This window comes from Crocodylus siamensis, chromosome 5 (assembly GCF_052110815.1).
Source record: "Crocodylus siamensis isolate JL-2025a chromosome 5, ASM5211081v1, whole genome shotgun sequence".
In the NCBI taxonomy this organism is placed as follows: Eukaryota; Metazoa; Chordata; order Crocodylia; family Crocodylidae; genus Crocodylus; species Crocodylus siamensis.
This window is the reverse complement of record NC_143399.1, coordinates 121283906-121301980: the sequence shown is the minus strand read 5'-3', so window position 1 is coordinate 121301980 and position 18075 is coordinate 121283906. Positions and strand designations below refer to the sequence as shown.

Genomic DNA, 18075 nt, shown 5'->3' with positions numbered 1-18075 from the left:
GCCAATACGCTCTTTAAAAATTACATGTTACAACTTAGACCACACTAAATCTGTGCAATGTTAAGTGGTGTCAAAGTTAGAACATGCTGTGAGCAGTTGCATGTCAAGGATGAATACCATTTCTTACCTGCACAGCTCTGATTTGCTACTAGAGAGCTGGCAAGCAAGGGGCATGGCAACAAGCCAGGATAATGATAACTGGGTTCAATTCCTGTTCTGTTTTGTGGGGGGTGAGGTGTGGAAGAATGGGGTAGCAGAGGCAGGATCATGGAGGTGGGATGCACAGAGGCACATGGGCTGTGGCTTTTTCCATCCATGTGCTCTCTCCAACTCTGTACTCCCAATGCATTAAATCCCGGGGGCTCTGTGCTGTTACCACCCTCCCACCCACAACCTCAGACAGGAAAAAGGAGTGCAAAAGGAAGCTACAAGCTCTCGTGAAGCCATGTGGCCAGGGGAGAACCAGAAGCACTTGGGGGGAACCAGACCAGGCGATATAGGAAGATTTCAATTAACCTTGAGTAACTGAGGTAAACTGAACTTTTCTGACACATCTGCCCAGCTCCAGGTAAAAGGTGCAACCCCTTCTGGGAAAGGTGGTGGGGAGGCTGAGATTGGGTTAGCAGGGGTCAGCAGAGGCCTCCCCACAGCACAGACCTCTCCTACCACCCCGGGACAGGAACACCAGGGGCCTGCAGAGGGAAGCCACAGCCCCTATTCCCCCATGCCTCCCAAGTCCATGCTCTCGCTGCTGCAACTCCTTTTCTAGCACTGGCAGTGCCCTGCCTGTTCCCAGGCAGTACTATACTCTGGGGAGTACAGTTCAGGAGGTTGAAGATTCATCATGGAGCAAGTGCAGGGAAAGGGGCCTGGCAGTGGTGCATCCTGGGATGCTGGAGGACTGCAAATTGCTCATTTTTACCTCCATGGATTGCAGATGCGGGGGGGGGACGGGGGACAAAAAGCAACACAAAAAAAAAAACCCAACACAGCTATATCATAAATACAGAGTTAAAAAAAATAAATAAAAAATAAAAAAGAGGCAGCAATGTGCCTTCGGAATCCACTCTAAAATTTTCCCCAAAAATTACATTTATGTCCTGCATGAGAAATTAAGCAACTTCGCAACAATAAAATATGCACTTAAGTACATTCTAAGGGAACATTCTTTTCCTTAAGCTTTTATAAGTAGGCCATATGAAAGTACTACTATTACCAGCTGTCAGGCACTATATATACCCCCTCCTGTACCAATGCCAAGTGTTTTCCACAGGATGTGCCTCAAGGTTTTTAACCTAGAGTTGACAGCCACTATTCACCCTTTCTAGAGGATGAGTGGGATGGATAAGATAATAATCCTGAAGCTTTAATCTCTTATTACATAGGGAAGTTCTGAACCAATGCTAGCTAAAAATTCACTGATTAATCATTTCTGATGTGTTCTGAAACATGCACATTAAAAAAAAAAAAAAAGTATTTTCAATAGAATTAGCTGGTATTGCAATTGACAGGTAGTAAATGCTTCTCAGTGCTGCATTACTTGGGTGTGATCAGAGAGCAAGAAAAACTATACTACATAAAACTAGTCAAGGCCCTGCTAACATCTTCAGAGCTGTTACCTGACCAGATATCGACGGAGTAGAAGTAGAAAGTTTTTATTAAAGACAAAACATTTGTTATCATCAGGGATCCAGGTTTTCCATTTCCCGTGGAAAAACATAGTAAAATATGGATTTTCTCCTTTACCCAAGGAAGACACGGATTTCTCATTTTAATGGAGAAACCCGCTGATTTTTTAGTTTTGTAAAGAGCTTTTTGCAGGCTGGCAGAGTTTCAGCCTGTAGGGGGCTGAGAGGGAGCAGGAGGGTGGTCAGGCAAGGGGTGCCATGTAGGTAAGTAGGGGGCAGGGACTGAGGTCCCCATAGTAAGGGAAGGAAAGAGGGAGCTGGGCAGGGTCGATGCTGGGGTTGCTGCCCAGACTGGCAGCGAATGGGCCATGGGGCCTGGGACCTCAATGCGCAGCCGCAAGGCCCCAAAGGGGAGCAGGACGAGGCTGTGGGTGGGTCGTCTGGGGATGGGGGAGTGGGACTTGCTCGCCATCACTGTGTGCACTCCTGGGGCACAGGGGACACCCATGCCCCCAGTTCTGTGTGCAGGGCTGGGCTGGCTGTAGGCTGCTAACTGCAGACTTGGGCTCCCTGCCCTGCTACCTCCCCCTGAGGCCTCCACAGCCCAGTGGGTGTGACCCAGCAGTGCAGGGCATAGTGGGGCTGCCCTGGGCAGCTGCTTGCTGTTGTGAGCTCTTGCACTGCTTTGGAGAGGTACCTCCTGAGTGCATAACAGCATCGGGGGCAGTGGCACAGGGCTGTGCCCCTCCCTGCTGGCATGCAAGGAGTGGACATGTCACCAGGGCAGCACAGAGATCACAGCAGCAAGCAACTTTCCCGTGCAGCCTCACTGTGCCTTGCAGCACCAGGTTGTACTCTCTGGGTTACAGAGGCCCCAAGGTTGGGAAGCAGGGCGGGAGCCCAAGCCTGCCTCTGCCCCGTGCACAGATCTGGGGGAGTGTACAAAGTGGCAGGGAGCCACCCCCCCTCCCCTGCCTGAGCCCTCAGCAGGCAAGAAGCAGGTAGCAGGGTGGGGGATCCAGGCTCCACTCTGCTGCAGTGGCCGTCATCTCCTGCTGGAGACAGGGGGGCTGTGGAATTGGGTCCCTGGCCCTGTAGCTCTGGCAGCTGGGGGCCCATTCTAGCAGGGCTGGGGGTGGGAACAGTGGCCTGGGGGGGAGGGAGGAAGAGGAGTGAGGAGCCTGCCTTTCATTTTAATAATGAATGAAGGGTTTTTTAAAATCAGAGCATTTGCAAATTTTTTATCCTGGAAAACCAGGATCCCTAGTTATCATTAGCAATTACAGATACCACCGAACTTAGATATGAAAGAGAACTATTAGATCAACCAGCTCATCACTCTGTCAGCATACCTAGTGTTTTGTCTTTTGTCAGCAGCACTATGATTTACTATATAACTGTATTACCAGAATAAACTGCATTTATGAAATACATACATGACTTCAGTGAAACTAAGCAAAATCTTATCTATGCTTCCACCAAGACTGCTTATGATTTAACTCTGTGAGACGTAGAAACATATTGTAGTTCTTCTGATAACATCCCATCTCTTTTTACCATCTCACAGCAATGAAATCATCACTGATATCACTTCCCATCACTTACAGTACACATTTCTCCTGGAAAAGAATCTATAGTCTTTACAGAAATTATATGGAATTATACTTATTCCACAAATTAGTGACATTTCAGGCCCTAAAATGACTGATGGTTTCAAACGTGACATTGTAGCAAGCTTTCCTTCACAAAAGAGTGCAGAACAGACAGGTTTTCTATACATGAAAACTACAAACGGGGCAATTTAAGTGACAAACAAGGACGGACTATTTGGCAGCCTCTGGACCATAGTATTAAAGCTAACTTATCTTAGCAGGTATCTTGCCCATTACTAGCATGTCCCTTTTTTCTAATCAAGTGACAAGGCTAATAACATAACAGCATTATATTGGTCTAGTGTTTTACTAGGTAGGCAAGTTTATCCATTTAAATTTTAACAATATAAAGATGCCCAGGATATAAGATGATGGACTCTGATAAATGAAGGACATAAAATTAGAAACTCAGGATGGAAGGGCCTCAAGGGATGCCTGCACAGATGTAGGACTCGCTATTCCTAAGCCATCCCTATTCAACCACGGATGATGATACTCTGCTCACTGAGTTCAATAAAAAGTTTTTTTTTTTTTTTTTTTTGTTTTTTTTTAAAGAAAAGAGGACCGTATATTTAAAGAGGAATACATTACTGTATTTGGAGTATTTTGTTTCACAAACCCAAGCCAAACGCTTGGTGCTATTTGCCAGAAAACGAATCAATAACATACTTCTACTAAAATTTAAAATCTAAAATCCAACTGTCCAATGAGTTCACTAGGTGTCACAGAGTGTACTCCAGGGGATGCTCTCTCAGGATCACTGCAGCCTTGTCTGGTCTCCAAGTGCTCCTACACACATGCAAGGAGCTTGCTCCAACATGCTGGAAATCTAGTGCATTGGAGCAGTCTCAATTAATAAATTTTTAAAATGGCAGCAGGGTGCTTTGAACTAAAGCTGAGACATGTTTTATTTCAAAGTGCGCCACCGCTATTTTGTCAGCGTGGAGATGAGTGGTGACTCTGATACACATGGCACATGCGGCTACCCCAGAGTGCACCACGTGTATCAGCATCGCTGTGCATCTCTGCGCTGACAAAACGGTGGCGGTGCACTTTGAAATAAAACATCTCTGATGAGCTTTAGTTCAAAGTGTCCCGCCACCATTTTTTCAGCACAGGGATATGCGGTGACACTGATACACGTGATACATGGGCACTTCTAATTAGCATGGCTTGCTAATTAAAGTGCCCAGTGTCGCATTGTAAAAATGCCCTGAGAATGGAGCCAGGTCTCATCTGATTTCTCATTTGTGTAAAAAAATTTTAAGGTGGCACAAATGTGGAGTAAATGGATGTCCTTAGCCTTGTATATATAACCTATAAACCAATTTCCAGGAGCAAACCGCTAAACATCATTTTCTAAGCCAACACTGCCCATCATGGTGTGGGACTCCCTGCTTTCCCTGCTCAGCCAGCCCCACAGGCTGGCTGGCATGCGGGGATAGGGGGGAAGCACCCAGCATTCCCTGCAGACCTGGAGCAGTGGGGAACACTGGTGTTCCCCCACCCAGTGCAGGTGTGGAGCATCAGGGCACACTGGCTGTACCCCTGCCCAACCGGCACACTACCTCGCTGTCCCTGACCCCAGTGCAAGTCTGAAGCAGTGGGGAAAGTGGTGGTTTTCCTCACCTAGCCAGCCCTACAGAACTGGGAAAGCCTAACACACAATCAACACCCACCATAATAAAGCAGCAGAGTCTATTACTACCTTTTGTTGCACCACTGATTTTTGGGTCATGTGAAGCTACAAAGGGTAAGGGTATCTGTTTACTCCACATTTGTGCCACCTTATACATGTATTAGAATGGTTTAGGATGGGCAGCAGGGCTTAACTGATTTCTAAAAAGCTTGGGTCTCACACAGATTTTCACAGCCTTCAAAGCAGACAGGCTGTCTAACACAAGGCCAATGGACACACACAGGCTGGGAAACTGGGGGCATGTATCATACCGTTCCATAACATGAGATACGGTGGCGCCAACTAACAAGACCACACATCAGCGGGCCCCGAGTCTTGGTTCTGGGGGAACAGACCAAATTAGGAGAAAGCCCAGAAAGACCAAATTAGCATGTGTGCATTTGATGAGCTACGTGGATGTACAATGACCACACAGACCAATCAACCAGCGACAGCCATGGATCAGGAGTCATCAGGAGAGAAGAAGAATACAAAAGCAGAGACTTGAGAGTAATATCCTCAGTTGCGTTTTCAGGTGTCACCAAATTACATTAGACAAGATGTTTATTTATTTGTACCTGCCTCAATCTATACCTCTGTCATTCATATAAACACCAAACTCGGATGATTTTCGTAAGGATGATACTTAAATGTTTGTAAAGTGCTTTGAATTAAAAGTACTGTGTAAATGGAGAATTAATCACCTCTTACCCTTTGCTGTAAAGGGTATTTGTCTTCAGCTGAAGACAGGATTCATATTAACCCCTTCTGCTTTAGGTATCTCATGCAGCTAAGCACATGGTTTAAGTTCTTTCCTAAAATGTAGCTTCAGTATGAAGACCATGGGCAAACACGGAACTAAAAACTCTTTAAAAAAAAAAAACACAATGGTCTTTAGTCTATGTTAAGCCTGTAATTCAACAGCAACACTTTCTAATCAATACAGTACTGTAGTAGCTGACAGAGCTAAACTAACAGGATCTGCTCTTATAACAAACAAAAATATAACGCCAGCTACATTTTGCTGGAATTTATCTATGATTTTGAATGAAGAAGCATGCAAGTAGTGAACTGTATCATAAAAGAGACAGGGAAAAAATTACCATAGCACTGCTACTAGACTGAAAGATATAAACCAAGTTACTGCTGCAAAATAAGTTTTAACATAAAAGGCCTGACTAGATACTTCATCTAATTTTTCTTATTCATGCAAACAAACCATTGGTTTAAAAAAAATAAAAAATAAAAAAAATAAAAACTTTTCATCTTATTTTTCCATGCTATGGGGCAGTGTGGTTTAGTAGCAAGGTAGGTGCCACATATATCCTGCCATAGATAGAAGATATTGCAAAACAAAGAAGGTGAAGAACCTGCTACATAATTCTTGGCAGACAAGGTTCTTTGGGTAAATCCAAAATCTTTTATTACACCAACTCAAATAGTTGGAAAAATTGTTCTGTGCAAATTGCTTTTGGGTACAAATACCCTTCTGTCAGGCTGAGGAAGCATTTGCAGTTGGTCCATGCTCTTCCTGGACAGAATAGTAAAAAAACAGAACTTTACTATTCTGTCCAGGAATAGCACAGACCAATTACAGATGCTTCCTCAGACTGATGAAGGTTATTTGTACCTGAAAGCTTGCAAAGAACAATTTTTTCCCACTATTTGAATTGGTCTGATAAAACATAATGGATTTACCCAAAGAATCTTGTCTGCCTATGGCCTCCCAACATAGATCTAGAGCAAAAGAAATCTGAGCCCTCTTAACAGTCAAGGAGAACTATGTTGATAGTGGTAGTACTAGCCCAAAAAACAAGCAGCCCTGTGTGACGCTTCCCCATTCACCCCATGGCTAGGGACAGAAATTAACATAAACTGCTATAAGTGATTGGACACCAGATCAAATCTGTAACATAACAGAAGTTCAGTGCACATAAACAGCTTTCAAAATGGCTGAAACCAGTTTAAGATAAACATGGATGGATGTAATATCAGACTTAACTAAACATGGATGGATGTAATATCAGACTTAACTAATTTAGGTTAAATTGCTTTATTGAACTATTGTTCCAAATCCCTGTGAACTCAGAAAAAATACTGAGAGCAGAGGGGAAAAATACTTAATATAATAATCATTACTGTAATTGATTATTTGATTCCTTTCTCTAATACAACAAAAATGCCATATCAAGTAACTTGCCAATGAACCTCTGAAAGCAGCTTCTTGTTTGTTATGTTCTATTTACTGTCAGCTCCGTATACTAAAAGCATAGGCTTTAAACAGATGCTTAGTCTCTTATGGGGCTACAAAGGTCTCCAGTCAAAAACATCCAAACTGGCTGCTGTACTGGGCTAAGAACCTTAAATGTTGCCTTCTTGTGTCTGCAGCTAAAGTTGGAATATCAACGAAGCTGAAAACAGATCGCACTTCATGAAAGAAGGTTCTTAAGCAAGACTGTCTATAAGATGATATCAAAAGCTATTGTAATCTCTACAGAGACCTCAACAAATTATGCTCCCACAACCTTCTACCTGCGTTCTAAAGGTGTTCATAGCATTCAGCAGTATTGTCTCAGTGCTGTGACCCGAAACCAGAAAGGAAAGTCTCAAGCACTTTGTTAACAGGTAAGCAAGATAAAAAAACAAACAAACCACCACTGAAACATGCAGAGAAAACTGTAGGCTGAAAAAGGTAGGATCAAGAAGTTTCTTCCACAAAAATCTTTAGATTTGCACTTAGACAGTTTGATGAGAGACTAAAATATTGTTAAAAATAAAATTTCAATTATAGAATCACAGAAAGTCAAGAAAGAGCGATTACCTTGAGTGGGCATGTCTGCATGCACACATATATTTGCATGTACACATAGAGAACAAGGATCCTCCCAGATAATTTTTGAAATTTTTTGAAAATATTGGGTACTTACTCAGTATTAGTTTCTATACCCAGCATCTAATGAAGTTAATATTTTTCTGAAATCACTGTATAATAGTGGAAATAGTCCCATTTGGTATTCTCAGCTCAAAAGGTAAAAGCCTTGCATCCATGAAAACAGTACGAGTTCTACCACTGCTTTCTGAGGGGGGGTACAGAAGTTACATTTTTTGTGCGATGAGGCCCCCGGAAATGCTCTGTTGCCACATCACAACAAAGGTCTGACCTGTGTACAGGTTCCTTGAGAGGGTTAATTTCGGGCAATTCAACCCACATCCCATGTGGCTTTGCAGGGGTGGGGGAGGATAAAAATGAAGCCCCCTTGCTGCACAGGTCTGGGCCACCTACCCCTGCTGCAGTCTTGGTAGGGAGGCGGGGAACAGAGCCAGGCCTGCAAGGTGGGGGCCCCTTCCTTCCCCGGGCATGGCAGACATGAGGTTGCTGCTGTCAAGAAACTTGCATGGGGGTGCAGGGGTGAAGAAGAGAGCTCCCCCCACCATATGGGCCTAGCCAGGCTCCCCCCAAGAACTGTCCCTCCCCCCTCCCAGCTGCTGCTGTTGACAATTACCAGCTGGGGGAGGCCAGCGACTGAGAAAAGGGGTGGCCTAGAAGCCTCCTGGAGAGGCTCTGTCTGCTGGCCTGGGCCCATGCAGGCAGGATCTAAGCTCCCCCCCCACAACCCACAGGCAAATGCCTGTTGGGTTCAGTGGTGCTCTAACTCATGGCGCTTTGTGTAAAGTGCCTTGAGTTAGAGCGCCTCCCCAACAGGCTGCTTGAACCTCTGTACACACCTTGAGAAACCAGGATTTCATCCGTTTCTTTTAATTTAATATGCCTACATCCTCACAGGCAAACCAGAAAAAAGTAATGTATGGACTACAGTCTAAGAACTCTACTCTGAAAGGTCCTCAAACCTATGTTCAGTATAAAGCTCTCTCTTTCATTCTTCTAAGAAATTAGGCTTCCTGCTAGTTATGTTTTAAAACAGGAGTCTCTTCTAGGAATTGTGTTTTTTGACAAATACAAAAGCAAAACCTACCCCCCAAGCTTATCCCTGAAATTTGTTTCATATGGTATTCTTAGTATTTGGCCTTCTCCACATTTATACACACCAAGAAAATGAGAGAGCACACAAAACTGTAAAGACAGAAGCCAAGTACCAAGCAATCTAAAGGTGGGGCAGTTTACTGATGCTCTGTACTAAACATAGGAGATAAAGAAAAAAGGAAGTGGGAAGCTATGTAATTGAGCACCATATGGCATATTAGAGTTTATCTTAGCTCCTTAATGCTTCCTAATTGTTTTTTAACCCAACCAAACAAAAAACCAAGTTGCTTCTAGGAGCATAGATGTGTAGGAAGATATGAGATGTAAAAATCCCCAAGAGGAACCCTGTCCTAAAAACACATGACAGTTTCAGGCTCCTGAGATTATAGAATTCTGAGCATCCCAAAATAGTACGAGAATGACATTTCAGATTAAAAACAAAGTGTATGGAGTCATATCAGAACACTACCTAGGAATTAGCCACTGAAAACAGGTCTGGAATGTTGCTGTAGCCATGATGGTCTAGGAAATGTTGAGAGGCAAGGCTTTTTTATGCTCTCTTTTCTTGGACCAACTATAGTTGGGAGATGTTGGACAAGCTTCCTCAGGTTATCTGAGGGAGTGTGCTTGATACCTGGAAACTTGTCCAACAACTCTCTTAACTATACAATTGGTCCAACAGAAGACAAGACAAAAAACCTTAACTTACCACTGGAAAACAAACAAACAAAAAAACTTATTTCAGTTGTCCAGTTTCATATGGGAAAACAGGCTTCACAAAAAATTACTGAAATTCATCTGTGGAAACTTAACGAGGTTGTGTTAAATGCACAAGGCCATGGGATTGTACCTATTTCGACATAACGGCTAGGCAGATCTCGCATTTCACTGGCATGGCGTTCCTTTACTGAGCATATCTAGAAAGACAAAGATTTGTATCATTAACATTTGTTTCAAAAATATTTTTGCATCATGTGTTACTTTGGAACCATGAATTCCTAGAACTACAGTCCTGCAAAGCTGGGGCTGAGAGTCTCCTCAGCTGCAAGACTTCCGGCCCCAGCTGGGCACGGTGCACTCTTGCAACTGGGAACTCAAATCAGCAAGCGGGGCTTTCAGCTGCAGAAGCAGACCCTGCTCCATGTGCAAACTAAGCTGGATAGCAACCAGCTATAAAGTTGGTACATATTTTCCAAGGTCTAGCTTTATAGCTGATTGGACATTTTATGGCGAAAGGTACTTTGCATTCGTAGCTTGTCTCAGTTAAATGCACAATTAACCAGTTAATTGTACAATACCTGTAACACGTAGCAGGCTTCTGATTGACAAAACTGCTCTAGGTGAATGAATCTCATAACAGAGATACCAATACCAAGACACAGTAAAAAACTGGCAAACTTATAATAAAACCTCATGGTCTATCAAACTCTTCAGGACTGTAACAACATGAAAGGTTTTATGACTTTACCTATCTTGCTTTCCCCTCCCTCTCCATCTGCTCTTTCCAAACACTTTTAATTTCCCACTGGGCATTGATGTATCACCCTGTTATTAGAAAGCATCTAATGCGCTTGTAACAAAACTCTTGTCAGATGCCAGTCTGAGCAAATCATACAGTCTCCAAAGCATGCGTCTGAAATGCCAGCACCCTGCTAAAGCAGGTCTGAAAGAAATGCAAACAAACTTCTTCCTCACCTTTTTCCATGGTTGACTGAAATTAACCCTGTCTTTTTTTTATTTAGCAGGGTCAATAACGATACAAAGAACCTTACGATATAGTGTTCCTGTTTATGCTAAGCAAAATAAAAATTCAACAACCTTCTAAGAGATTTCAAAGGCAGGAACTCTCTCAAAGCCACAGAACAGGAAAATTCCCCTGAGGATTATATGAACTGTACATGCACAGAGAAATCTGTCTGACCACTGGGTGTCTGTTATTACTCCTCCTCATGAGGGTCAGCCCAATGACATTTCTATGGCAGCAGGAGTTCTGCACACAGTAGTCAAACCAAATTCCATTCTTTTTGATTGTCTTTGCTTTTCAGAAATAATCTTCTGTTTGCCTGTGATAACAGCAAGCATTTATTACAAAGACAGGTAATTGTACCTTTACTGAATTTCCCCAGCCAATAATCAGCGTTAAATTGTCCTTCCAGCAAAGGCTGCAGGGATACATATCTGGACGAAGGCTTATATTATCTCGAGGCACATTGGTAATTCTTTGCTTGGAGATCATGTCAAGTATCTTCACACCCTGGAAGTTTAAATACAACACAACTTTATTTAATATGACACCTTCCCGACAAACTTCATTTCAAACATTCCACCGTGTCAGGATTTACAAGATAGTGTAACCAGTTTTTGGTTCGAATAATAGGAAATGGCTGTACAAAATGGATGCACGATAGAAAAATATTAACATTCAATAAGACCAATATAAGTCAGTAGAAGAAAAATTAAAAAGGTACAGACCAGAAAGGAAATGATATAATTGTATGCACAATTTAGATGAGATGATATAGGAGTTGACAGAAAAGGAAAGAAAGGAAGAGAAAACCAGGCAAGAAACAAAATCTGTCCAAGACACAAAATGGAACTCCAAAGCAGAAATATTTGTGAAATGGTAGAAAGGAGACAGTGCTAGATGTGCAGATGGATTGAGAAGAGAAGCCCACAAGTTGGTCAGTAAGGCAAGTGCATATGATACTTATAAAGGATTCAGTCCAAACCCAAAGATGAAGAAGAAACATATTAGAAAGATGCAAGATGCATAACGGGTTACTTTTAGAATTAGGAGATAGCCCTCTCCTCAATCTACAGAACTTTCAGAAAGGCTTTACAGGATTTTTTGCAATGTTCCTCATTAAATTTACTAGGAATAATGTTCTCTAGAGAAGGATAAGTCTACTGGATCTTGCAGATTTGGCAGAAAGCAAGGCACTGCAATTCATTTCAGGGTAATTTTGGGAAAAGTGTGGTTATACACAGGGAGAACAACCATAGTGTTATTGGCTATGGAGAAGAATCCACAGGTATCAGTATAATTTTAAGCAGAATTACCTCCTAATAAGACATTCTCATTTACCTGCAGTCACAGCAGAGTGGAACTACACAGTATATACCCTGTTCTGCTATTGGGCCACTTTCAAAAGCTTTCTAAGTCTCTTCTCTGTGGGGTTCTAGCTAATAAATTGTGAGAAACATCACCTTTCTTGGTCCCAAATCTGAGGAAAAAGCTAAGGCCTGTGTAGGAACACAGGCTTATCAGAACCAAACAACCATATTCCTCACAACATGCAAGACTTGCCAGTCCTTGCATTGCTTGGTAGGAACTTTCATCTTGTCATCTGTACATTACCCTTTTCCGAAGGATTAGAAATAAAAGGGTGGAAAAGAGAATTACTTGTCAACTGCTTTAAATTTCTTCCCAGCTGGTCCCACAGTCACGTGCCCAATTTGGAGTGCAGTTTCCCACTTTTCCATAGAAAACCAGAAAACCTAGTATCCTATGCGGCTGGTACTATTCTCAGGGGAAACAGAAAATCTGTGTTTCTATCCAATTGCAACATACTGGAAGCAGAGAGTTTCCATCTTGGAAAGTGAAAAGGTATGAAGCCAGTCTTCTCCTCCCCTACAAACTGCCCCCTAAACATTTTCATTGCTCTCCCTCCAATTTTCATTGCCTCTCCAATTTGTCCACATCCTTCTTGTAGCATTGGGCTCAAAACCGGACACCGTATTCACCAGTGCCAAATAGAGAGGAATAATCACTTCCATCCATCTGCTGGCAACACTCCTACTAATGCAGCCCAATATGCTGTTAGCCTTCTTTGTAACAAGGGCACACTGTTAACTCATATTTAGGTTCTTATCCACTGCAACTCCCAGGTCCTTTTCTGCAGAGCTGCTGCTTAGCCAGTCAGTCGCCAGTCGTACCAGTGCATGACACTGTTCTACCCTAGGTGCAGGACTTTGTGCCTATCCTTAAAGAACTTCATGAGATTTATTTTGGTCCAATCCCCCAATTTGTTTTGGTCTCTCTGAATCCTAGCCCTACGGTCTCCGTATTTACTAATCCCCACAGCCTGGTGTCATCTGCAAACTTGCTTGAGGGCGCCTTCCATCCCATCTTCCAGATCATTGATGAAGATATGCCTGCTTTGCACATCAAAGTATATAATCATTTCTGAAATGTGCCTGTTTGTCCATGACTGGGAGGCTCTAGAGTGAAAAGCATGAACTTTTCATGCCTTGAGCAAAAACACCAAGGCCAATATTCTTCAACATGTTAAGCACCCTCCCACTGGATTTAAATTGGAGTTATGCAACTAAACACCTTTAAAGATTTGGAGACAAGTTATATAAAATGGAGCTGTAACAAACTAATAGGGGTGCACCAATAGAGATTTTGGGGGCCGATACCACTAGCCTATTTTTGTATTGGAAACTGGAGGCATATCGGAGGCATATCGGCCTCCAATTTCTGATACTGCTGCATCCAGCTGTTGTGATGGAAGGAGAGGGGGGAGGGAAGGGATGTGGGGGGGCAGATCAAGGCCTCCTGCAATGAGGCAGGGAGCAGGGCTGGAGCAGGTGCTGCCCAGCAGGGGCGGGGGGGGGAACAAAGCTGTGGCTCATCCAGGGGGTGTGGGGAGGGGGAACAGCTCCGGCTGCTACATGCATCCCAGGAGGGCACCATGGGGCGGGGAGGTGTGCCTCAGATCTGTGCAGGGCAAAGCAGGGTAGGCTGCAGTTGTGGGCTGGGGCTGGGGGCTATGCCGGGCTCTTCCCAGAGGGGTGAGGGCTAGGCCACACTGCACTCGGGGAGGGTGGCAGTGGTGCTGGGAGGCAGGCTATGCCCCTTCCCTCCTCATCCACCACAACTGATTTACCAGCTGCATGCAGCTCTCCAAGCTGCTGAGCTGCACTCTTTGCTGCCTGCCTGCATGCTGCACTGCTCTGTGGCTGCACACACCTGGGCATTTATCAGCTAAATTATCAGCCACATCAGGCCAATTTCCGATGCAGTCAATTTTCTTTATATTGGTACCGATCTGATATCAGACCAAAATGTCTATGCACCTCTACAAATCGATTCTTTGTGAATCGGGCATAGATGGGGACAGAAGCAGACAGAAGTTGGTTACACAAACTCCTGACATATGATTTTACCCAAGTAACGTGACGGTTCTTTCCAAATATCAGAAATCCAACAGGTCTGCATGTAACATGTCAGAAGGCAAAGTATACAAGGGAAGAAATAAAACCAACACAAAAAGTTATGATGGTATAAAAAGCATTCCATAAGTGAGCTCAACAGAATAGAACATAAACTAGGCTAGGAAAAAAATATCCTGGAAATAAAAGAGGCAAAGAGAAAATAAAGGTCCAATAGCCAAATATATTAATCTTTTGAAGGGCAAGAGTCATTTCATTTTTCATATAAAATAGGCTTGACCATGACTTTTTGACTCTGACAGATGGTTCTCAACATTTTATTAGTATTCTGCATCCCTATGTGGTGCACTCTCTGGGGATGCCTCTCCTCCACTGTCATATCTACTTCCAGCAGATTCCCCATGAATATATATTTTAATTGTGTGGCTCTGGAAAGAATGAACCTCAAATTGTGCTAATGCCAGAAAGATCAAGCAGCAATAGAAGCTAGATCCCTATAGCAGACTCATTCATAAGGCACACATAAGCAGTAAAAGCTCAGGTCTGTCTATAAGGTACCTTTTGAAACTGGATCAGAGCAACATCTAAAAAAATGCCATTAATGTCACAGCTTCAAACATCTTAGGAGTAAAATTTTCCTAAAGTACCTAATTTTCCTTTAAAAAATGATATTTAAGAACCTAAATCACTGATAGGTACTTTAGAAAAATTTCCCTAGGCTGGCTACTTGCTAGTAGTGGGGTTTGAAGCTTTTACCCAAATTATGCCTTGTATTTGCAAAGTTGGTAAAATGTGTTACTCAAGAAAATCAACACTATGATTATGACCATCCCTTTTGGTCTTAAAATCTATGAATTATACATCTGGGGAAGAGATTTATCTTCTGCTAAGCATTTTGCTAATCCAAAACTAGCATTTTTTTGGTGAAACCTTGGAATCATGTCTCATTAGATTTTCACCTATTCAACATTTTAACGCTTACTAGTTTGCTTAAAGCAAGATCACAAATTTGACTTAAACTGGCAGTCTACCAGAGTATATGGTGTTAATCCAAACCACTGCTTTACAATGGTGCAGTATATCTGTGTCTGTAGAAGGGGTATATACAGTTACGTCTCTGTAGTTTTAAAGAGTTGATTGTAAGAGTATGAGGAGGAGCCATGTGCAAGAACTAATGGGGTAGAAGTGGGTGCATGTATAAAACACACCTCAGAACATCCATCAGTGCTGGACTGCCTTATATAGTTAATAATTTGAACACAGTCAAACAGTTTACAAAATAAGTATTTGGACACCTGATGCTATTTCAAAATTTTTAGGAATATCAGTCAATTGTATGCAATGCTACCAAGATACTTCTATATATCTGCAAAGAACAGCAAGGAAATACTTACCATGTTATTAGCCCAAGCAATTAAATGTCCTCTCCATTTTACATTTCTTATATTTCCTTCTCCTTCATGTAAAACAGAAGGCTTCCATCTGTTCATCCAATTCTTGTCATATAACAACAACTGTAGAGACGTGTAACAACAACAGAAACAGTTGTATGAAGTCATGCCGTCTGTAATGGATTAGTATGTTTGATTTATGGCTTGTAACATGCTCATAGTTCAAGGGGTGAAGGGTGGGGACCAAAGAGAGGGAAGTAAATAAGGTCAAACATTTAAGATGGATTACATTTACAATGGAAACATTTTAAAAATACTTCAGAATTAAAAGCGTCTTTAATTGCATTGAGCCTTTCTAACACTGCACTTCTCAAAGGGCTTTTACACAAGACCATGTAATCATTCCTACTATAAAGATAAGAAAACCATAGTCAAGGGGCACGAACTGATTTGCTCAAGGCTGCTGACAGACATTCACTTAAAGACCTGATGGGGCCTAATCTGCAATCCCAACAAACATGCTTCCTGCCATGACACACATGCATGGCAGGATACGTGATTTGGTGATTAAGGATTAGATCCCAGTCATGCTTTACCTGCAGTGCCATGGCTTCCTTATCTGTATACTGGGAGTGCTTACAAGTGCATAAACAGCTGATTGTCAACTAGGAAACAGGGTCTGGTACCAGCCCCACTGCAATCTCCAGCCCCAGCCAACAAGCAGTTGATTGTCAAAACCCCGGTTAGATGCCATACATGGCTTTTACACTTCCCAGCACATGGGGACCCCAGGATCAGGGAGCCCCTGTCCTGTCATGATGGAGCCTTTAAAAACACTGTGTGCTGGGCTGCACGCATGGTTTTCTGACATCTCTGGTGCACAAGAATCTTGGGAGTGGGGAGAGCCCAGCGCACGCGTGGTTTTTGAATGTCTGTGATGCAGCAAGGCCAAGATCAAAGAGATACTGTGAACATGGGCTCACCACGCTCCACCCCTCTGCCTCTCAGGCTTAGCCAGGGATCCAAGTAGAGGACAGCTGTATCCCAGGCTCTCCAGCTGCCCCATGCTGGATCCTCACACTTATCTGAGTGTCAGGATCCACCATGGGCTGGCCCCAACTGGCCACATGTTCCATTTAAGGTGCGATACAAACAAGCCATAAAGTTGATACACATCACACGTAGAATAACTTTGTAGCTAGCTTATTGTATTATCTCACCTTAAATCAACCTGAATGTGTGGCTGGGTTACTATTTGTGGCACCATTAATAGGTTAATTGCATCTTAAATGAAACAACAGGTAAAAGGGAAAACAGAATCCAGACCTTTTGATTCCAGCACATTAATTTTGCTCTGTGATTCACTACTTCCTTCAAAGAAGCATGACATCGGTTATGGAACCTTGCATTATGACACGACATGCCCCAATTAAGCAATTCTGTGAAAGCTTCAAGTGCATGCCATGATCTTTTACAGCCATGCAAAACCATAGCTGTCTCAATGTGTCTCTACATCAAAGAATACGGGACAACACACTGGGATCAGATTTTAGGACAGGCACAACTGACTAAAACCTTTGGGTCCAAGAACCTTGCCTTCCCTTAAAGAATGGTTTCTAACACATTTCAACCCATATTTCTGCAAAAAAGTATGTTACAAAGTGTCATGTAAAGCAGACTGTTTCCAAAGGTATCCCAGCTGTTTACCAGCTCCAGAGTGCTTCCAAAAGGTTGTTTTTACTAGGATTTTAATAGTTCTGGAGTACTGCCAGAAGTTAAGTGACACACAGAAAAGTTAAAGTCCCAACATACAGACAAGCTACAATTTAAGACCCCAATCCTGCTGACACATGTATGATTAGTCCTACTTCAACAGTGATGAGCTCATATGCATTCAGCAGGACTACTACACTGCATAAAGTAACTCCTTGAACTTACTGGGGACTAACTCAAGAAACTCCACTGTTAAGGTTATGTAGATGGAGACAAAAGTACACTTCAGCTGCTCCAAAAGACAATGGGGAATTGCTGCTTGACAGCATGCATCAGCTGTTGTATTCTAACTATTATGCCCGCACGTTCCATAGCAAACTAAGCTAATTAAATGGCTCTAACATCCAATGAAAGAGGCTCCAAATTATAATGGTTTCACTACACTTGTATTGCTAAAGGGTCATGTACATGTAACATACTTGCATTTATCAGTATCCTTTGATACCAGTACCATTGTTAACTCCTATAACACTGCAACATTTCAAATATATAAGCTACTATGCAGACCCTCGCTGTAAGAGGGACATTTTTTTCTTCTAAATGTATAAGTAAGAGTAGCTGTAATGAGAACAAATGATGAGGGGGTTTTTAAAGGTTGGCTTAAGAACTGCATAGACTGCATGCTTTTGGTAAAGCCACAAGATGGCACCAAAGGACCAAAATTGCCAGAAAAAGTTTAAACCAAGTCACTAGAGAGGCTGGAGCCATGTCATGATGATCCATGAAACTGTCCAAAAAAAGGGGTCTAATAAAGGATATCACAAAAAAGCCCTTGCCCTCCTCAACAAACAGA

General features: G+C 42.7%; 1 protein-coding gene across 2 annotated transcripts in view; it reads right to left on the bottom strand.

Moving 5' to 3' along the window:
* VPS41 (VPS41 subunit of HOPS complex) overlaps window positions 1-18075 on the bottom strand; it is a 160037-nt gene that overhangs the window by 60180 nt on the left and 81782 nt on the right. For both annotated transcript variants that reach the window (XM_090050094.1, XM_090050095.1), the window contains exons 8-10: window positions 15513-15632; window positions 11048-11194; window positions 9791-9857 (exon numbers count right to left, since the gene is read on the bottom strand). In XM_090050094.1, the coding sequence (XP_089906220.1) occupies window positions 9791-9857; window positions 11048-11194; window positions 15513-15632 (334 nt within the window). The remainder of the gene's footprint in view (window positions 1-9790; window positions 9858-11047; window positions 11195-15512; window positions 15633-18075) is intronic.